This window comes from Mus caroli, unplaced genomic scaffold, assembly GCF_978045245.1.
Source record: "Mus caroli unplaced genomic scaffold, Mus_caroli_1 scaffold_7, whole genome shotgun sequence".
Taxonomy (NCBI): domain Eukaryota; kingdom Metazoa; phylum Chordata; class Mammalia; order Rodentia; family Muridae; genus Mus; species Mus caroli.
In genome coordinates, this window is record NW_028227262.1 from 96,838,791 (window position 1) to 96,860,850 (window position 22,060).

The 22,060-nt window shown below is 48.1% G+C and overlaps 2 protein-coding genes across 2 annotated transcripts; both read left to right on the plus strand.

Moving 5' to 3' along the window:
• The first annotated feature begins 5,607 nt into the window (after window positions 1–5,607).
• Hoxa6 (homeobox A6) lies at window positions 5,608–9,498 on the plus strand. The gene is made up of 2 exons (XM_085839695.1): window positions 5,608–6,046; window positions 7,721–9,498. Exons 1-2 carry the CDS (start codon window positions 5,608–5,610, stop codon window positions 7,978–7,980), a joined length of 699 nt encoding a protein of 232 aa, XP_085695821.1. The 3' UTR covers window positions 7,981–9,498.
• Window positions 9,499–9,595: 97 nt separating this feature from the next.
• Window positions 9,596–12,496, plus strand: Hoxa5 (homeobox A5). The gene is made up of 2 exons (XM_021164669.2): window positions 9,596–10,558; window positions 11,530–12,496. The coding sequence occupies exons 1-2, from the start codon at window positions 9,664–9,666 to the stop codon at window positions 11,778–11,780; spliced, it is 1,146 nt and encodes a 381-aa protein (XP_021020328.2). The 5' UTR covers window positions 9,596–9,663; the 3' UTR covers window positions 11,781–12,496.
• Window positions 12,497–22,060: the final 9,564 nt, after the last annotated feature.

The following is a 22,060-nucleotide window of genomic DNA, read 5'->3' on the forward strand; positions in this document are numbered from 1 at the left end:
CACGTCTATAATTGTGTGTGTGGGTTTCTGTGTTTTTCTGTGACTATAATTGTATATATGCCTTCCTCTTTGTAGATGGTTTTTGCCTGGCTATTGTATGTGCACCAATATCTATTTAGGTCCATTGAAAACAGACTATTTGTTAATGCTATATATTCTATCTACGGCCTCTCAAACTTTCATAAATTCCATGAACGAATTCCAAATTCAACTTTCCTCTGAAGGTGTAGACTGAGCTCTAAAAGGGTATTACCTACCCTCCAATTGATTCCGGATTCCACATGCGCCTTGAGTACAGTCCCAGGGTAGGAAAGAAATGGAATTCAAGGTCCCTGCTGCAGTACCCCCACTTAGCCTTCAGTAAGGGTGAGGATGCCCCAGGGTCCAACACTGAAGCTGAGGGATTCTTGGACGACATGGGCCTCAAACCCTGCAGCGCAACCTAGTCAAGTCCTGTTGCTGAGGAAGGACTGTGGCTGGGGAAGGGGCTAGCGGCGAGAGACCAGGGGCGAGAGGCGGTGGAAGTAGCTTAGAGCATCCTGAGCTGGGCCCGCGAAGGTCTCCATTCTTATCCCCTGACTAGGTTGGGCCTGTTTCTTAGGACTCTTTTAATAAAATCGGACCTAAAAGGATCTGAAAAACCTGCAGCCCCAAATCGGGACAGACTCGGTGGTAAGATGGCGTCTGTGTAAGAGCCGCCTCCTCTTAGTGATGGGGAAAGGGTCATAAATCCGTTGTTGTTTATGAAAATTTACAACTTTGCAATACAACTTTATGAGTTGTTCGGCCCTTCCATTGGCCGCTGTCGGTCATGTGGATAGGAACCGTGAACATGAACTTTTTTATAATTTCCCTTGCGAGAATAGAGCCGCATTCTTTTGCTCCGCTCCATCCTGCGTGCTTCGGAGCTCTGCCTTGCCAGCCTGCCTGGGCTGCGCTTTGTCCAGCGATGGCGAGCGAGGGGAAGCCGCTGCCAGGCCCAGGCCGGCCGTTGTCCCTGGAGGTGGGGCGCGTCCTGTTCCTGGAGCAGCCGCCGCTGCTTTGCAACTTGCAACCTGGCTAATTTCCTGCGTCCTCTGGCACCAGGAAGGAGGACAATTCGTCTCTTGGGCTGCCGAAGCGACAGCTGTCAGAGAGGCAGGAGCTTCTGGGAGCCGCGGTCTGAAGGTGAGACCTGTGTGAAGGAGACAGGGCAAAGGTGGGTGAGGTACCACAGTGGTGAGAGAGGGCACCAGGAACGACTTTGAAAAGGGGCCTTTTTTCACCCTCTTCAGTACTGTCCTTTCATTCTCAATACACACCACAGTCCAAACACGTCACTCATTCTCACCCACTACCGCCACCACCTACAATCACTCCTTTTCCCTCCTCCCTCAAGGCGGATCAGCCTTCCCTCTGTGGCACAGCGCCTTGGCACCGCGCAGCACCGCTTGGGTCTTCGCCCCCTCCCCCCTCCATTCCCCAGTGACCCTCGGGAAGCCCCAAAGGAAGTCATTTGGCATTCTACTGTTCCCTACTGGCCTCTGGGGTTTGGGATTATTTTATTCGTGACCCAATTGATTCAACTGACTTCCCCAATAGCCAGAGGTAGTTCCCAACCTGGGAACGAGGGCGGAGAGGCGAGCAAAGCCGAGTAGCACGGGCGTTTTGTTAGCTTCGGCACTGTTTTTTCCTGTGGGGGGTAGGAAAGGAAGCAAATACAGAAACAAAACTTACTAATTCAGAGTTCTCCGATGGTTGCCTGCTTCGTTTGCCGGGTTTTCTGATTAGAGTGATTTCTCAAGCCTTGGAAGAGGGGCTGGATGTATGTGTGGAATTCTGTGTTGGAGGAGAGAACCGAGTTAATTGGGTGCTAAGGTGAGGGGGGTGATGTTTCCGTGCAGGGGGCTGTTGTGTTGACGCAAGTGGAAGGAGCACATCTGAGGTTTCTGAGGGAAGGTTGCAAAATGGTGTCTGGGCAATAGCAGGGTCGCAGTCCCAAGCCACCTAAGTACAGTGGCAGGCTGGTGTCCACGGTCCCCCACCTCCCCGGCTACCAGCGAGAGGACTACAGCTAGCAGCGAGACAGCACTAAGAGCTGCGGGCCTAGCGATGGCTTTGCATGGCACGGTGGCACCAGCCATGGTGGGCGGGCCTGAAAGCCGGTCTGACCAGGTTAGATTTGCCCCCGGGAGACAGAGCTACCCAAGCATCAGTCGCGAGTTCCCTGGCTATGGTTCTTTTTTGTTTATTTGGGTTTTGGTTGTTGTTGCTGCTGTTTTCCTATCTCAAGATAGTATGTCGGCCTAGGCCAGACAATTAAGAAGGACGTGTAGATGCTTGGAATGTTTTCCGGACAGCTCTGTGGATGCGCCCCGGGCAGGGGCAGATAAAGCGCCGCATTTGCCTCCTAGGGCCGCTGACTGCCTGACTGCGGCTGCCGCAGGCGGATTATTTATTGCGACCGAACAAGGAGCTCGCTGCTGCCACGCTGTGGCCGTCGCCGGGACCGGCGCCAGCAGCGTCCCGCCTCTTTGAGACTGGCGCGACTGCTGTACGGGCCCCTCAGATTCCCCAGAAGCAGGGGAAGGGGGGGGGGGACAAAAGGGGACCTGAGGGGCAGTCTCCAAGGGTTTATTTGGCTGTGAAATCTCCTTGCTTCGGCTACCCATGACAGAAAGCTCAGCCGCTGGAATAGATTCGGGTCCTTCCCTCTCCCCTAACCCAGCACCATGGAGACTGGTTGTACAGGCCGCCTGGCTGGTCATGGCTGCTTCTGTCCAAACTGCGCGTCCCAAAGGAGTCCTGAGGGCTCACGCCAGTTGGGCAACGCTTTGGCTTTGGGATTCTGACATCGGAAAGACCATTTGTAGTTCCGAGGCCTGCTGGCCTGGCTGGCCCTGAGGATTGGCTGTGGCATGGAAGGCAGCTCCAGGAGAGGGCCGGTAACTGACAGAGGCCCACACCTGTGTGCTTTGGGTTCTGGCCTAGAGATTTGACTGGATGGAGGTGGACCTTCTGGGTCCTCCCACACACCTGCAAGCCAGGCTCCAGGCTGGCAGAAGTGGAGGGGCTCAATGGGCAGCCAGGGAAAGGGCAAAACTGTGTGACCCTACTGCCATCTTACCCTCTTTGAAGAGAAGATAAAAGGTAAGTTTTCTGTGTGGCTGTGACCTAGCAGAGTCCTGCGGTGATTATTCTCATCATCTCAGGATGAGGCTCTATTGAAGGTGTGGAGTTCCTGTTCTCCATTCTGTCAGGACGCTCTCTCTCCATATATATATATATATATGTTTATATACATGTATATGGAAGATTAAATAGATTGACTGCTAACTTAAATGCACACTAGCCTGAGCTTACATGTTAAGATTTCAACTTAATATTTTTTCCACCTTAATGTTTACAGAAGCTAGAAATACATTTTCTGGCTTCTAGCTGAGAAAACAAATTCTTTTATTGGCTGAGACAATTAAGTCTAAAATTCAGATCAAACCATAGCAATAATGGTGGTAAGCTGTCATCAGCTCCAACTCTGTGTGAGACAGAGCGGCGTGAAAGAGAACTGATAGATGTGAACAATTAGCACCTGGGAAATGGCTACTTTCATTTCCAACAGTATTGCTGGAAATAATTGTTATCTGATTGCTTGTTGTTTAAGAACCAATAACTCAAACTTATTTTCTTCAAACATGCTTTTAAGAAAAAAAAATTCACCTTTCTTTTCTTCCTGAGTTATTCATTTTCCACATATTGTATCCTCTCTGTGAGAAACGTAAAATTTTATCCTCTCCTGAACAGCTCGTTTATATACAAAGGAAAAAAAAACTTTCTTGGGTTGGAGCGATAAAGACGTTAAACACAAGGCCTGTGGTACAGCCTTCCTTTGGTGTGCCTTCACAGGCTCTCTGGAGGCCGACCTTAGGCAAGTCCTTTTTCAATTTTCCTCTTTTGAGGGGAGAAAGGTGTGTGTGTGTGGGGGGGGGATCGAAAAGCAAGGAAGAGATTAAAGAACTCTGCAATAGATTCCTACGGGACCACTGCCAAGTGTCACCTCCCCCCAATCCCGATCCCCATCAGTTCACAAGGGTCAGGGTTTAACAGATCTAAGACACAACCTCCTGAGCCCCAGCTAGATCTCTTAGACACCCACAGAATTGGGGGGTTTTAAAGATAATTCTAGCCCAAACAATCATAAAAGTGCCTTCGAACCGATATCACTTTTTTTTTTTAAACAAAATGACCCTGATTCACGTACAGGCAAGCCCGAGACAGGCTTTCCAAGTCCTGTATCCCCAGGCCTGGGCCGGTGGTCAAGGTAATTCAGGATCCTGGAGCAAGTGACAGGGTGACATATCTGGTTTTAGAGATACTGAAGCAGCAGGAGTAGTTTAGGGTGGGGAGGTAGGGGACAAGTGGGTATGCTTGCGACAGGACCGCGCCCATCTCCGTGTGACCTCGAAACCAAGTCCATTAATGATCCTTTGAGTGAAGCTTTGGGCTCCAGAAGCTGCACTCCGTGCCCTGCTCAACCAAGGTCCCCTTGTCTCTCCTGCTTCTGGAATGAGACTGGGAAATACTGTATCTGGTTGTTTTTCCGTAGCTGCACTAAGCAGGTCCAGTAACTTAGGGAGTCCTGTGATGCTTGAGGCTGGGTGAGAGGAGTCATGCCCCACGGATGGCTTTCTGCTCCGGTCTCACAAACACCCTTCTGTAGATCATTTCTTGTGGGAAACCATGAGTTTTAGCCTTTCCTTTCTCTAAGTTCAAAGACAGGATGCAGTGCACAGCCGGTGTAGGTGTTTGCTTTAAGCCCACACAGGCAGGGACCATTGCAGAAGAACCAAATATGGAGGGCGGTACTGAGAAGAAGGGGCTGTAGGAAGGCCCTGCCTTTGGTCTGGGCCTGGTCAGTGAGGATTGATCTTTCAGCTTTAGGGCAGTAAGGCCCAACCTGTAATAGGAATGGGAGGGAATAAGACGCCCAGGGAACCCCTAAAGCATACAGTTCAAAAGCAGAGCGTGGAAGGCCTGGCTTCTCAGAGCCCCTTCTCCCGTTCAAGAACCCATACCCATGATTAAGGGAGCACAAGGGGAGGTGTGACCCAGGGTCTGACTGGGACAGGAGGCACTAAGCAAAACCATCCCTGTCACCACCTCCCTGGCTCGGGCTTGTCAGGTTTCCTGTTTGGGGAGGAAACCCAGCAAAACCCATGAAGGCAAAAAAAAAAAAAAAAAAAAAAAAGGAAAGAGCAGGCCTGCTCATTGACCTGGGCACTAGTGCAGAGATTTGCACATCTCTGCCCGGGTCGTGCCCGCCGCTGGCGTTTGGGGATGTGTGGGGGAGAGTGGGGCGGGCAGGCTGTGTGTGCCCATTAATCTGCCGGGCGGGCGGCGGGCGGGCGGGCTGGGGGCTGTTTGTAACTTTGCTGCCTCGGTCGCCGCGGTCCCCGGGGAGCGGGCTCCGGCGCTCTTTCCCATTGGCCGCCGCTGCGTCAGCTGGTGCGATTTGCTGCTGTCGCTTTTGGCGTTCGGCCATCCAGAAACAAACCAGTTCGATGACTACTAATAGTTATAGCCAGATGTACTAATACACAACAAATCACAGTCCTGCAGAGGGGCGCGCAAATGAGTTCCTATTTTGTGAATCCCACTTTCCCTGGGAGCCTGCCCAGCGGCCAGGACTCCTTCTTGGGCCAGCTGCCCCTCTACCCGGCCGGCTATGACGCGCTGAGGCCCTTCCCGGCCTCTTACGGGGCGTCGAGTCTTCCGGACAAGACATACACCTCACCTTGTTTCTACCAACAGTCCAACTCGGTCCTGGCCTGCAACCGGGCATCCTACGAGTACGGGGCCTCATGTTTCTATTCTGATAAGGACCTCAGTGGCGCCTCACCCTCGGGCAATAGCAAGCAGAGGGGCCCCGGGGACTACCTGCACTTTTCTCCCGAGCAGCAGTACAAACCTGACGGCAGCGTGCAGGGCAAAGCCCTCCATGAGGAAGGCACCGACCGGAAGTACACAAGCCCTGTTTACCCCTGGATGCAGCGGATGAATTCCTGTGCGGGTAAGGCATTTCCCTGCTTCCCCACTCCAGAGAGTGTAGGGAGAATGAAAAGCTGGCAGGGAGACAAGGAAGGAAGGAAGGAAGGAAGGAAGGAAGGAAGGAAGGAAGGAAGGAAGGAAGGAAGGAAGGAAGGAAGGAAGGAAGGAGAGATTAGGAAGGAAGAAGGAAAGAATGAACAAAATTTCCTTCTCTCTCTGTTGTTTTTTTTTTTAATTTGAGAGAGAGAGAATGAGAGAGAGAGAGAGAGAGAGAGAGAGAGAGAGAGAGAGAGAGAGAGAGAGAGAGAGAGAGAGAGCCAAACATTCCCATGGGACAATCAGGCCCAGCCAGAGGAAAGACAGGGCCATGAGATCCCTGTAAGGTGACACTTTAGGGGAGGGTGAAGGATTCACTGCCAAGCCATATGAGCCCTGTAACTTAAGGGACAACAGGAGAGAGAGAGAGAGAGAGAGAGAGAGAGAGAGAGAGAGAGAGAGAGAGAGAGAGAGAGAGAGAGAAACTGGTTGAGATGAGAAAGCCTGCCCAGCTGCACCCTGGTACCACCCCCTCAGGTTTCTAAGCAGAGAGGGCCTCTAGAAGGTAGCATAGGCAAACTCCTCCAGGTTCCTACCCCAATCCTCTCTCTTCTGCCCTTTGGAAGTCCAGAAGCCCAGGCAGACAGATGCAGAGGCCCTCATTTCCACATTTGACCTCTTTCTGTGTCTCCACCAAAGCTTTGAAGGGCCACCTTCTCAGAATATTCATATTCATATTCTCTCTCTCTCTTTCTCCCTCCCTCCTTCCTGCCTCCCTCTTTTATCTTCTACTTAACTTTCAACTCTTAGTCAACTTCTGTCTCCTCCTGAGACCCTGCCTGAACCTCACACCTGGCTTGGGGAGTGAGTTGTCTCACCTTTGGGTATCTCTGGCACACAGACAGCCCAACACAGTCCTCACTGCCAGTCCATCACCACCTCACTCACAGCGCCCTCTCTTTGCCCCAGGTTTTCAACAATCTCACACAGAGACTCCCCTTACCCTTTGGAGCAGGGACAGAGCCTAAGGGGAAGTTTGCAACTTACAGTGTTGTCGCTTTAGAGCTTAAACTCTCCCCAGTGGAGTGTTTTCAGGTGGATCACATAACTTGCTAACAATATGCAAAGATTTGAGAAGGCTGGCCATATTTAACTTTCCAAAAGTACATTGAGATCTGAGGAGCCTCGATAGCGTCTTTCACAGACACAATGTAAGCATTCAATTTCCATACTGCTCCCAGAATCCCCACTGCACCCACAGACAAATAATTGCTACACTCCCTCGAAATAGTGACTTTGGCCCCTCAAATTAAGAATGGCCATGCTATTTCTTCAAGTCTAATGGTTCTCTTACAAACCACATTTGTCAAAATCAATAACTTCCCACCCAAGTCGTTTTTAGGTGAAAAACATCTTGCTTGGTATGAAATAATTCTTGCCATCCAGCCGGCTTTTTTCTTTCTTTCTTTCTTTCTTTCTTTCTTTCTTTCTTTCTTTCTTTCTTTCTTTCTTTCTTTCTTTCTTTCTTTCTTTCTCTTGGTTGTGATGTGAGAAGCTGGGGTGAAGCAGAATAATTTCCAGTTTAGAGACTGCTGGCTGGGAGGCACACCGGGCTGGGTAGGTTTTGCCTCGCTTATTCACACCTCATTTCTGCCCACAGGTGCCGTGTATGGGAGTCACGGGCGCAGAGGCCGCCAGACCTACACGCGCTACCAGACCCTGGAGCTGGAGAAGGAATTCCACTTCAACCGCTACCTGACTCGGCGGCGCCGCATCGAGATCGCCAACGCGCTCTGCCTCACCGAGCGCCAGATCAAGATCTGGTTCCAGAATCGGCGCATGAAGTGGAAAAAGGAAAATAAACTCATCAACTCCACGCAGGCCAGCGGGGAAGACTCTGAGGCCAAAGCGGGCGAGTAGACTCCAGGGCAGGGACCAGGCCAGCGTTGTAACCTCTATTGGCTTTGCCCCCTGGTGCCCTTGCCTGCTCCCCAAGTTTTATTCCAGCCTGCTTCTTCCACAGCTTAGGGGAAAGCGTCCAAAGCTTTGCAAGCGGCTACGCATTTACTTATTACAGAAAACAAACAAACAAAACCCCACACACCCAACGTCAGCTGTGGGACAGACGCACTGTACACACAAACACACAGGTTTTCTCCCCAAGGCTGCCCAAGCCAGCTTGCGAGGCCCGGGATGCACCCAGAATTGGCCCTGCTGCTGTGTTAGCGCCTCTGCGCTCTGTGAGCCACAGACGCGGGGTTGTGGGGGGGAAAAAGGAGCCCCAGGCAGTGCCCCGTTTGGTGCTTGGGCTTTTCTGCCTTGGTCCCTCGCCATCAAATTCTAAAGGGCATCGCCAAATCGGCTCTGGCTACTGAAAAGAAAGGGTCTACGAGCTGGGCCCCAGCCCTGTCCCAGCCTCTCAGGATGCCCCTAAACAAGAAGCCTGAGGAACAAAGAGGAACTCCCCCCTTCCCCGACAGAACCAAATCTCTCTATCGGCGCATAACCGTCAGTGGGAGAGTAGCAGCCTCAGCCGAGGCAAGCCAACCTGGGCTTACAGCTTCGGGAGCGACTAGGCTCCCGCAGGCTCCCAGCTCCCGATTTCCACTCCCAGCCTCATACAGCTCGGACGCAATCCACCTCGCAGCTTTCAGGACCCAAAGAGGGGGCCCAAGACCATGAGAACCGCAAGAGTCCTGGCTTCCAAACGTGCCAGGGACGCCTGAGATGCCAGGCCTCTAGTAGAGAGAGTCTGCTCTCTTCTCAGCTACATTTGTGATTTACTTTCGTCTTTCGGAGCCCAGGAAAATAACTACGGTGATACTAGACACAGCCACGAAATGATTCCATTAGTTCCCGCATTTTATTCCCAGTGGTCTAAACGAGATCCCAATAGCTCTACCCACCGATCCCAGCTTCCAAGCAGCCTCGGAGGCCGTTGGGTATCAGGGCCCAATCTCTGGGTTCACCAAGAACCCTGCTACCTGGGGCCGGGCTGATCAGAGGAACCGGACCAGGGATGAAGATCTTCCAGGCTGGATAAATAAGCAAATCAGATAGCAAACTAATGGCACGAAAAACATATTTGCACGGAGGAAAAAAATGATTCTGGTTATACGAGTGTATGGAATTTGACCTCGCCTCGGAGAAACACTACACAAAAGCTGTCTTTAATAGACGCCTGTGGTTTAAGAGCGGCAGGGGCACTGTCCTTCATGCGTTCACAAAAACAGAGCCATAATTGTGGCTGCTGCTGTGGGCAGGATTTATTTCTTCAATTGGCTAAATCGTCTTCCCTTCCTCGAAGGTGATATCTGTGTTTTCAAAATTCACAGCTGCCGGCCGGGCGGGCAAACCGACCCCAACCTCTACACAAAAATAAGAGGGGATACAAAGCCGGGGAAATAAAGTTGTTGTAAATAATTCTAAGTCACCACCTCCCCCGAATCCTCTGTATCCTCGCCGGGCGTGCGATCGGCAGCTGACGGCCTCACAATTGGTACATCCTAATGGAACTGCGAGGGAAATGCAATAATTTTGCCATAATGGGCTGTAACCTCAATTCGACCCCGGCCCTTGCAGCCCGAGGTCGGAAGCGAAGCGATGCGCCTAGTCTCCAGCGGGTGGCGCTCGAGTCCGACTGAACGGCGGCAGCGGGTGGCGGGCACGCGCCCAGGGCGCGCGCGCCACCCCTCTTGCCTCCACCCAACTCCCCCATTAGTGCACGAGTTTACCTCTAGAGGTCATCAGGCAGGATTTACGACTGGACAACAAAAGCACGTGATTCGAAGTCGTACCCCATATTTGGGTGCCTACGTAGGAGGGAACCGAGTACATGTCCCAGTCATTTCCATAATTCATCATAAATTGTGCAAGGGTGCTATAGACGCACAAACGACCGCGAGCCACAAATCAAGCACACATATCAAAAAACAAATGAGCTCTTATTTTGTAAACTCATTTTGCGGTCGCTATCCAAATGGCCCGGACTACCAGTTGCATAATTATGGAGATCATAGTTCCGTGAGCGAACAATTCAGGGACTCGGCGAGCATGCACTCCGGCAGGTACGGCTACGGCTACAATGGCATGGATCTCAGCGTCGGCCGTTCGGGTTCCGGCCACTTTGGCTCCGGCGAGCGCGCCCGCAGCTACGCGGCTGGGGCCAGTGCGGCGCCCGCCGAGCCCAGGTACAGCCAGCCGGCCACGTCCACGCACTCGCCACCGCCCGACCCGCTGCCCTGCTCAGCGGTGGCCCCCTCGCCCGGCAGCGACAGCCACCACGGCGGGAAAAACTCCCTGGGCAACTCCAGCGGCGCCTCGGCCAACGCCGGCAGCACCCACATCAGCAGCAGAGAGGGGGTTGGCACGGCGTCCGCAGCCGAGGAGGACGCCCCTGCCAGCAGCGAGCAGGCGGGCGCCCAGAGCGAGCCGAGCCCGGCGCCGCCCGCTCAGCCCCAGATCTACCCCTGGATGCGCAAGCTGCACATTAGTCACGGTAAAGCCAGCCGTTTTCTGATCCACGCGTCCGTGGGGGCGCGGGTCTTGGTCACTCTCTGTTCTCTGCAGCCTCTCTCCCGTCTCTCTCCTAGTCTCCTCTCTCCAGCTCGCAGAGCCTCTCCCTGCGGCTTCCCTTTCCCTGCCTTCCTCTTTACTTCCTCTCAGTTACTGCAGCAGCAGCAGCAGCAGCAGCAGCGATCTGCATTCACAGATACTGGGGAGAGGGGAGGGAGGAAAATGGGGTGGCCGAGCAAGTTTAAATGTTGAAAGAGGAAGAAATTCCGTCTGGAACCCCAGTGTCTCGGAACTCGCTTCAGGGTCAGGCCAGCGGAGTAGGGCATGCAGGGGTAGGGATGGCAGTAGGGGCTGTGAATCGGGTTGTCAGGGGAGATAATTTATGGGAAGGGCTACGCTGGGGAAACAGCGTTACTAATTAGAGCCCCCTAAAAGGGGCTTGGGGGGAATAAGCCAGGCGAGGACAGGCGGGATTCTGAAGTTTGAGGGCAAGAGGGAGAGCGAAGGAAAGGGAAGAAAAAGAAATCGGGCGCCCCAAGCGTACACTGGAACAGGAGGCGGCTAGCTCGGCTGGAACTTTAACTGAGGGTGACCTAGAGGCCACTTGGGAACTGAGAAAAAAAAGCAGTGCTTCAGTGCGTTTCTAGGCGGTGGGCAGACTGGGAGGGCAGTGCCCCCACTTAGGACAACTCATAAAGGGCTAAAGAGCAGACTAGGGGGCGAGGGAAAGCCAAGCTGTCTTTAAACCCAGAGTTCCTGCCTCAGGTGGGTCGGTTGTTCCCAGAGTCCAAATCCCGTTGTTTTTCTCGCCAGAAAGGAAGGGAGAAGGAAATTTGGGGAGGGTGGGTGAGGAAGGAGAACTTGTTGAGCCTTCTCCGCAGCTCAGGACCCTGGCTGACTTTGGAACCAGGTGCTGAGGAGTTGGTGGCTAAACCGCTGACTTTTTTGTTACAGACAACATAGGTGGCCCAGAAGGCAAAAGGGCCCGGACGGCCTACACTCGCTACCAGACCCTGGAGCTGGAGAAAGAATTCCACTTCAACCGCTACCTGACCCGCCGAAGAAGGATTGAAATAGCTCATGCCCTTTGCCTCTCCGAGAGACAAATTAAAATCTGGTTCCAAAACAGGAGGATGAAGTGGAAAAAAGATAATAAGCTGAAAAGCATGAGTATGGCCGCGGCAGGGGGGGCTTTCCGCCCCTGAGCATCTGAGCAGCCAAAGTACTGAGCAGTAGTAGCCGGGCAGCTCTCTGTAGTGTCAGTACTAAGGTGACTTTCTGAAACTCCCCTTGTGTTCCTTCTGTGAAGAAGCCCTGTTCTCGTTGCCCTAATTCATCTTTTAATCATGAGCCTGTTTATTGCCATTATAGCGCCTGTATAAGTAGATCTGCTTCTGTTCATCTCTTTGTCCTGAATGGCTTTGTCTTGAAAAAAAAATAGATGTTTTAACTTATTTATATGAAGCAAGCTGTGTTACTTGAAGTAACTAAAACAAAAAAAAAAAAAAAAGAAAAGAGAAAAAAAAAACTACACACACAAAAAAGCCCCCCCCCCGACCTCGTTTAGTGCCAATGTTGTGTGTTGCACTTGAGTTCTTTAATGTGCATGTACGTGGAAGTGTTCCTGTCTCAATAGCTCCAAGCTGTTAAAGATATTTTTATTCAAACTACCTATATTCCTTGTGTAATTAATGCTGTTGTAGAGGTGACTTGATAAGACACAAATTAACTTGTTCAACGTGTAGTGGCTAGTGGCTTCTGTGACGAAAACTGTGACTCCAAGCGGTGTGTCCCTGCGTGCCTTTGTAGGACCCTTTGCACGAACTCTGGAAGTGGCTCTTATAAGCGCAGCTTCAGTGATGTATGTTTTTGTGAAAAAGTTACAAATATTGTCCAAGTCTGGCTGTTTAAGCAAACTGTGATCAGCTTTTTTTTTTTTTTTTTTTTTTTTTGTATTTGTTTTTAAGGAAAAAAAAACACTGACTGGAAACAAACAAAATAAACTTTCTATTGTAAGTTCTCTTGGTCTGATTTATGCCAAATAGCAAGCTGTTCTTTCTGTTTTTCTGTCTGTCCAGTAGTACTGTAGGCTGCTGAGTCTGCGGCTACCTGGGCAGCCTGCCTGTTCATTGTGGTTTCACACCAACACCTTGACTCATAGCTTTCCTCACTCGGAACCATCAGAAACCTCAGGTCAGAAGAACACAGTGGGAAAAGCTGTAGGAGGTTCCAAAGCCTGAGTCTACCTTGTCCATCTCAAAGGAAACCAAGTTAACTTTGTACCAAAAAGGAGAGGAAGAGAAAGAGAGAGCAGCCAGGGCTTTGTTAGCCACACTCCGGCCCACATAGATCCAAGGCTATTGTAGGCCTTGTTGAAGAGGCTTCTCTGCCAGGCTGTAGACCCCAAACCCTCTGCCCACTAACCAACCCCACCACTCAGTTCCCTCTACCCTTACTGAACCACTTGGCTTCTTTTGCTACAATTAATTTGCTACAAATGGAAAGTACTTACCCCATCCTAGCTCCACTGGGAAACTCCTCAGAGCAGCTAAAGCCCAACTAGAGATTTGTACATTACTGGCTGCTTACACGGATGCCGTCTTTCCTTTTAAAAGTTATAAAACAGTAAACTTTATAAGCCCCAGTTCCGGCTATATGACATTTGGGTGCCAAATGAATAGGGTTTTGTCTATGAATCAGATCGTAAACTCATCCATAGCACAGACAGATCGGCTCACTGGCTATAAAACGTCACGTGGGGCCATTAAAGTAAGTTTTATGGTTTTGGGGAGTTGACATCCAACATTATATACCACATAACATATAATCTCACTAACGCTGGACTCCATTTGACTCTTTTGCAGGCTACGTGTGCTGCCTGGTCATTCAAAGTGTCAATTTTAGGTCCAGAAGTGTCCAAACCACAAGTTCTCAAAACTCTGAAAAATGGCTCCCTCCATGTTAAGGTAAGCTCGCCTCTTGAGTTTATTTTCACTCTTAAAAAGTTTCTTGTCCTCTCTTTCTGTGTGGCTCAGTATTCAAAATGGGAGAACAAACTTTTCCCTCTGCCTGCCTAAATTAGCAAAGCCAGAGCCAGCCTTGTGGAGGCTGCGCGGTGAAGAATGCCTGTGGCCGCGGCTTCCCCAGGCCTAACTTTAATTGCTGCACAATCGTGGCTGTTAATGACTTCCGCTGCTCCCGCCAGCGTGCAAAAAGATGATTTTGTGTGTGTGTGTGTGTGTGTGTGTGTGAAAATGAGTCTGTCTGTGAAAACTTGGCAGCCCCTGGCCTTCTTTCTAAGGTTGGTCAGGCCCAGGCTCTTTGGGGGTCGTGGAGCTCTGGGAGTTGAAGGGACGCAGGCCACTGGAGGAGAGGGGTGAACTGAACTCCAAGAGTTTGAAAGAAAGGCCGGAGAAGGGCCAGGGCCGAGGCCGACACTGGCGGGATCCCTTGTGGGGCTGAGGCAATATGTCTTCGCCGGGCCAGGGTCATTTGGCAAGACTGAATTGAGGCGGGCAGCCTTTGGGCCTGAGTTTCAGACCGACTGGAGAGAGTGGAAACTGACTGGGGCCTTGGCTGTGTAGCAGGGAGCAGGCTGCACCCACAGGATGTTGGGGACAGTGGGTCCCCACCTAGGAGGTACTCTGCTGTCCCCGCACCGGGCCAGGCCAACCCTGTTAGCTCTTTTCATTTGACTGGTAGCGTTCTCACCAGCCTGTGAGTCTGAAGCAATAAACTTTATGGCCGGATTTAACTTTAGTCTTTGAATCCTCAGGGCAATTGAAAGGGGTTAAAGCGCTTTCTTTTCTTCCGCCTTGCCTGTCTCTGCCTCCCTTCTTTCCTTTTCCATCCCGGTCTTTGTAGGAATAAGACATCTATGCACAGGACCCTCGAAAGGCAACTTAAGGGCTTCCCTAGATAACACTAAAGAGAGAGAAATGTAACCCTCTCCAACTGCAGACAAATTCTCTCTTCTAAAACTGTGCCTAAAGTTTTAAGGGAAATTGAGGTGTCTTCAAATGCCCAGCTTAAAAGTCCCCAGAGCCATTAGGTTGTTTTTCTTGACACATCATAAAGGATACTTCAGGAAGAAATTACCCCTTTGTCAGTAGGAGATTTCCTCTTCTCTTTTGTTATTTGTTCTTTCTGTTTGATCCCAGGAAATTTACATAATCTATGTTTTCCAAAACAGTCTCCAAAATTGCACCAATGAGTGAAGTTAGGTAAAATATAAATTTCCTGGGTACAATTCCATCCGGGGCCCCAGCCTCCCATGTGCTTAAGCCAAGCCTAAGTGGGAACTTTCTGGCCTGTCCTGGTGTCTTCTAAGGGTAGGTACCCACCAGAGACCTAATAAACACCACCCAGTCCTGTCTGAGGAGCTAAGCCAAAATGTCCAACTGTGGTTAGAAATGAAGCATAAAACAAAACAAAACAAACAAAATTAAGGCCTCTTCTTTTTCTCTGGAGTTAGGTACTTTTCTTCAAGTACTACTAGTTGGTAAAGGTATTTACCAAGTGCTTAAAGAGAAATGTATTGAAGTGTTGATTTGAAATACCAAGTATTAATATGCAGAAGTCTCCTTCATTCAACATAAATCTACAGAAGTCCCAAATTCAGAGATCCAAAGAAAACAAAAACCTAGGACTTGAAAAAAAAAAAATCAAAGCTCTCTCACAAATCCCACTTTCCCTGACTAGTGGCAAGCCGATGAACGCATGGGGTTACTTTTGGGTGAAGTGAATGTTGGTATTTGAGTACTCAGGAAGATGTGTCCACTTCCTTAGAAGGAACTAGGATAAAATATTTACATGGGTAGGTTTTTGTGATCTGCTGTGGCTAAGAATGATGGAGCCTTTGTTTTGCTGCTCCAAGTTTGGGTAGACAGTGTTGCGCTGTGGTTCTGTTTTGGTTCTATGTCTGGTGATTTTGCTTGTATAATTTCTCGGTGGTTGAAATAAGGGGCAAAAGAAAGAAAACCCAAACAAACCAAAAGGAACAAGAGTCATAGAAATGCTGGCAGGTTCATGATGCACCTAGGAAAAAGAGCATCTGCAGCTTCCTTTGGCCACACCCTGGGATGTGGGGATGGGTAAAAAGGCTGATGTTATCATATCCAACCAAATACATTCCTAGGGCTCTTTGGCACAAATTAAAAAAAAAAAGACTATGAGTATTGTCAGCTTGCTTACTTCTGTCTGTTTTAATCTTCACAAGGATTAAGTAGAATTTAAGAGGGCAGGTCAACCCACGTGGAGTTAAGTGACTTTTAAGAAATACAGCATCCAGTCCCAACTGTGTGACTGTTATTGGAGGAAATGTTTTCTTTCTTACTATTTTCATGGGAAGCATACTTAAGAAGGTGGTTGGATATCTGTTCATCCTGTGGATTCTTTTGAGTCTTTTTTCTTAGAAGAGGAACTTAGAAGGGGGAGGGAGAAACCTCTCCCACTGAGGGCTTTATGAAGACATTCAGTTTCAGCTGGTGGCAGAAATCTGTGTGCTCTCTTGTAAAAGGAGAAGGTGGCAGAAGTGCACAGGGCCTTGTTTGTTTTACAAGCCAAAAAGAATATATCCCCTCAACTCTCAGAGGAAGCTTCTGGTCACACTTAGGGGTTTGTTAGGGTTTCCCTGGTCTAATTTCACAACAGTATACCAAGATCTTTTTTCTCCTGTGATTTCCCACTTTGCCCTGCTTCATTTGGCTCTGAAGGGAGAGAGAGGGAGAGAGAGGGAGAGAGAGGGAGAGAGAGGGAGAGAGAGAGAGAGAGAGAGAGAGAGAGAGAGAGAGAGAGAGAGAGAGAGAGAGAGAGAGAGAGAGAGTTTTCTAGCAGAAACAGTTGTGTTCATTTGCTGAGATTTGGATAATGTTACATCCAAACAACTACAGTACAGAAGACTGGAGTTAGAGATGAAGACAACTCTCTCAGCTTCCAAGAGGCCCTTAGTATCTCCCCTTCTCTGGCTGGGTCTACCCGTGGCTTACTCGCCATAAAAAAAAAAAAAGCAGAGGCTCTTAAGCTGCAGCCCTTTGGCTTCTAAGGGGGAAATTTTCTTCTAGTCAGTGACATCAGTATAAACAGGATGCCAAGGCAGGAGTGCCGGGTTCAGCTCAGGCTGAACCAAACAGGGGAGGGAGCCCACAGTCCTAGGCTCCAGAACTGGAAGGGAAGCAGCCCAGATTTGTTTTGTTCCGGTGTTTTCTGAAAAAGAATTTTGTCTTTCTCTGTCAGATCCCTTTCTCACAAACATAATATTTGTTATGAAGGTTACTGGGTAATTATTGCGATTTTGTGAAGCAGCCTTTGCTGGAGGTGAAGTCTGTCATCGCCTAACAAATGGCGTCCATGCAGTTCACTGCCGGGTTAAGTAAATTCAGAGAAGATAAATCTGCACACCCTAGGAATCGCCAGCAGAGCACGCTTTAGTACAAGTTCACAGTCAACTGGCCTGCCTGGGCCAAGTCTCCCAACAATTAAGGCTGCGGCTTTATTTTTAAATAAAACAAAATCCTCCCCATCCGCTCTGACCGATTTCTCTCCTCCCCTTCTTTTCTTACACTTTTGTTTTCAAAAGATTCTCCAGTTCTCCCCTAAATTGTTCTTGTTAGTGGAATCACAGGTGATTCCAAATGGATCTAGCTCCTAAATTTTGACTTAAAAAAAGAAGCAGGAGGCTGGTTTGACAGGGAACATGGTCACAAATACACAAAAAAAAAAATACACTCCATCCTCTATTCCATCAGGCGGTGGTGGGAGGACTGCCTAAGATCCAGAGCACTCCTTCCCCCTGTAGCTCAGTGCTGTGTATCTTTGTGGTTAGCGTGTTACAACTGCAGGTCAAAAAGTTGAGGGTCAAAAGTTTACATTGTGCAGCACTCTTAGTCATCTGCCCAGACAGAGTTTGATGTCAATTTCGAGCTGCGATCTTGACTATCACCACAAAAGATAAAATGGCTCGGAGTGACGCGTGTATCACGGTGTGGACTCCAGGTGAACCCTGGTGGTTGAATGACCTCAATTACAGAGGAAAGGATAGAAAATTCCTCTTTTCAGGAGTAATACAAGCTGTATTTCATATTGAATTATCCCTTCCATTCTGGGGGAATAGCAGCAGGTAAATAGGCATAGATTATCAAAACACCAAAACCTTAAATGCCAAAGAACCAAGAATGGCTTGTGGGTTTGTCATCAAATAGATATGCTTAAAATTCATCAGAGGACCATTAAAACCCAAGTATCAAGTTTCCAATGTTTCATTATGCCCCCTTTATATGACAAAAAGGAGAGATTCTGATTGGTCAGGGCGCTTCGGTTTTATGTTGTAATACATATAATAATCTCCAAAGTGTGGGAGAAAAGGGCAGATTATCTTGCAAAGTGTATTCTTGGCAATTTCCAGGCATAGAGTCTGATCCTGCTCCCTAACTGCAATTCACCAAATGCCAAGATTGTCAGAGCAGAGACGTGGAAGCCCTAAGGATAGGGGTAGGATTCCTAAAGCCCCCCCCCACCAGTAAGCTCATGCTCGTTAGTGCCACTACGTTCATGCTGCTCAAGTTTTTCTGTTATAGTTATTATTAAACCACCGTGGGATGTAAGAGGACTGCTACAATCTGCATGGCACAGACATGGGCAGGGAGCTGCTGCTTTCCTGCATGCTATGCCGCGTTGTAAAACCACCGGGCTTCTGTGCTCCAGAAGAGTCTTCTAAATAATCGGGTGTGGAACAGGGTGGGGGTGGGGACGAGGGCGACTCAGGGTGGGAAGGCAGGCTAGGGAGGAGCTGGGAGGGTGGGAGAGAGAAGGAGCACTGTATTCAAGAAGCAGACGGGGAATCATGCCTCATTTGTCTGTTGCAAATGAAGTGTTAACCAATATTTTATTTTTCATACATCTAGATTAGCTTTAAGTGTCTGGGTTGGACTCTATTTCCTAGGGAACATATTTTCCTTTCCTATATATTGACCTTCAAATGATCAAGGTAGGAAAACAATGGTGACAAAGATAAAATATTTTTCTCTTCTTAATTTTGGGAATAACTTAAGGGCTCAGAATGTCAACCTTGCAGGGATGTTTAAGACAACCCCACACATTCGGGCTGATTAGATTTAATGGTACCAAGTGTATATTCAGTGGTAAAGTAAATATTTCTCAAATGCTACCTTCATGGAAGCAAGTAACCAGAGCATGTCTACTGTGCAGTAGGTAAGTTTTTACTCTGGCCGGGAGCTTGGAGCCAAATAGGTTTTGCCAGATGAAATGGAAAGAGCTGTGGTCACTGGAGTTATAGCAGTAAGCACACCACATCTGGTCTTCTCTTGAAATGCAAAGAATGGAACCCAGCCCCCAAATCACTCACCCAGAAATTATGACTCTTCCATGGAATTTTTCATTGTACTTTTGGTTAAAGCCATGTGACATCCATCCTCAAGAAATGCTTTAGCATCAATATTCAAAAAGCAACCTTTTAGCTAGTTTAGTGACAAAAGATACCTGTGGAAGTCACTGCTTTGAGAGTGCTTATCTCTTTAGAGGACTTTGCTCTTTAGATAATATAGATAATCCTGGGTAAAACTCATGTATAATTCTAAAATGAATATTAGTCCTATGTCTGGTCTTTACTGTTATTTTAAACCATCACCAGGAAATTGCACCCAAAACAAATTAATTGGTAAAAAATTTGGTCTGGTCAAGTGTTGTTTTTCCGTAACCTGGTGTAAGTGGGAGGAAGCCCTTACATGCCACTACCAGGCTGTTTAAAATCCTGCCATTTCCCAATTCAGTCTAGTGAAGTGTTTGAGATAGAGGACAGCCTGGAGGCCCTCATGCTAAAGAACAAAGGACAAATACAGTCAATACATCCCATAATGCTTACATTTCCTTTGCCTTTTCCCCTTGGTTTTTCCTGGGAAGGACTGACCTGGGCAAAGCACCCAGCTCTCTAAAAGACACTGTATAGACCTTTTAGAAGCGCAAAGTCCAAGGCCGAGGTGAACTTCAGGTCAGCGCGTCTAACAAATATGAAAATGTCGGCTGGTGAGGGCGCGCCTGTGACTTAACAAAGACTGTCAATGTGTAAGATTAATAAGAAACAAAATGCACACGGTGTCACTGTTCGGTCACTTTGAAACTTGGGACAGGGTTGCATTCAAGTGGGAAGGCTGTTCCAAATATATTCAAAATGATTCAAATCAGATTCAAACCAGGCTGCAAACACTGGGTCCTTCTTGCCCTCCCTCTCCCTCAGACTCCCTTGATTCCATCTGGGATGCAAGGACGTGATGAAAAGTTATTTCACTTAATGGGGTTTTAAGATAGCGATTTGGGGAATATATGCTATCCCTGCACATGGAAAGGAACAATTGTGCTTACCAGTTTCCCAAGGAAAAAATAGTGCTTCAACCCCGCTTGGGACTAGAGCCAGTTGGTGTGCGAAGATTAGCAGGCTCCCCCTCTGCTCCATTTCAGGGCATCCCATCCTTTCCCCAGGCAAGATGCTGCTGTGGTAAACTTTGGCTTGTTTTCCTAATTGAATTACTTTCTTTCTACCTTTCGTTTGGTGTCTTGGATCTTACGTTGAAGGCATGAGATGCTTCTTAAATTTTACTGTTTTTCAAATGATTATTTGATTCCATGGGATTTTTGCTATGGCTTTTGCTTGCAAAGGGAGGCTGTGGAAGGTTCAGGAAAGGTAGTGGGATTGTTTATTACAGCCATAAATCTTGCAGTAAAATGTCAAAATGTCGGTGTGTGAGATAACACTTGGTGGTCCTGGCTCCATTTGTGTTTATGATAGAAGCTCAAAGACATGTTACAGGCCTTGGGGGATTCTGTGTAAGCCCATTTTCCTTAAGTAATAGAACCTCAGGAAACAGAGTTAAGTCCTCTAGCTTAACCATATACAAAACAGTGCCAGTGTCTCCTTAATACTTAAACGTAGAAACTCTGTAGACCATTCTGAGGCTAAACAACATGGACTTTTGTGTTTTAGAGTCTGTAAATAATATTAAACAGACATGATTAGGACTCCTCCGGTGCTCAAGGTTGGTGACACCAGAAACAGACTAGATTTCCTCAAGCTTTTCATCCAACCTGTACACAGGCAGATATGTAGTACATGTGTATTTGTATGGTCTATATGTGTGCTACTAATGTTAGAAATGTCTAATGTCTGATTTGTGTACCTATTTTCTTGCTAGAGAGAGATATCAGTTTAAAGTAGCCACATCAGGCTAGATTTCCTTCCTCCAGTCTAGAGAAGATATCTAAAGATTAGAATCTTTGTTGATTTCCATCTATGGCTCAGATTTCATTAAAAAAAAAATCATAGTGCTTCCTGTCAGTGGACAGCACTCTTTACCAGCACAGGCACCCAGTGTGGAAAATCTCTTTGTACTACTTCAGGACGATTTCAATAAGAAACTAACATGATCCTTTTTTTAACCTCTTTCCCTAAATTACTTTAAAGATTAGTCTCGATAATAGTCTTCATGTGTCTAAGCATTAAATGACTATCTATCAAATAGGATATATCCCAGTATTTAGTAGCTCAAGTGAGTAACAGATATGAATGAAGATAGAACGGACATTCTCTCTGAAGTGTCTCTAGGCTTGGGTTATAACTTTCCTGGTCTGCGTTTGAGACTCAGTTGTGAGAAGGTGGTTGTTCTGTCCTGCTCTCTGAAAAGTCAGCAAGGTGCACCAACTGAAACGGCTTTGCATGCCCACAGGAGAGTTATTATTTTTTTAGAATGGCGACGATAGTTTGCACTGCTTTACCATCCTGCAAAGGATCTAGGCGTGTCTGCTATTCCGAAGAAAGAAAGAGCACAAATCCAGGTACGAGTGAGGCATCAGTATTTACTTCAAAGATCAACATTAGGTGGAATTAATAAGTAATTTATTTGTTAATAATGGCATAATTAGTTTACCCATCAAATTTCAATTACCAAATGGCAGGCAACAGTCCCTTTTCCCTCCTTTCCAGAGCTACTGATATCTATCGTTAAAATGCTAATTTTTCAGCAATTCAGAAATCGCGGGCTGGCCTGTAAATATAGCCCTTGCTTTAGATCCTGCATGAGGAAACACCATCCAAAAGGAGAAGGGAGGGAAAAGTTAGAAAAGACCGATTGACAATCAGACCAGGCAGGGTCTTATTGTATCTCAAACTTGGTTTTGTTTGGTGGTTATTCTGAAACGCGAAGTTACTGGATTCGAAGCCGGGTTTTGTGCAGGCGTCGTCGTCTCTATTCCCACTCTAGGGTGGAGGTCTCACAATAGCGCCTAATAAAGGAGGCACATTTAATTCTCCTCAGCACCTCCATCAACTGCAATATAGGAAGGTTCCAAATCTTTAAATGAAAAAATGATGTACAAATTCTGCGTCTGAAAAAAAAGAAAAAAGAAAAAAAATAAGTATCCACGAGGCTTTGGTGGATCGCCCTCGCTTGCTATACTTCCTTGACCCGCTTGTTCAGCG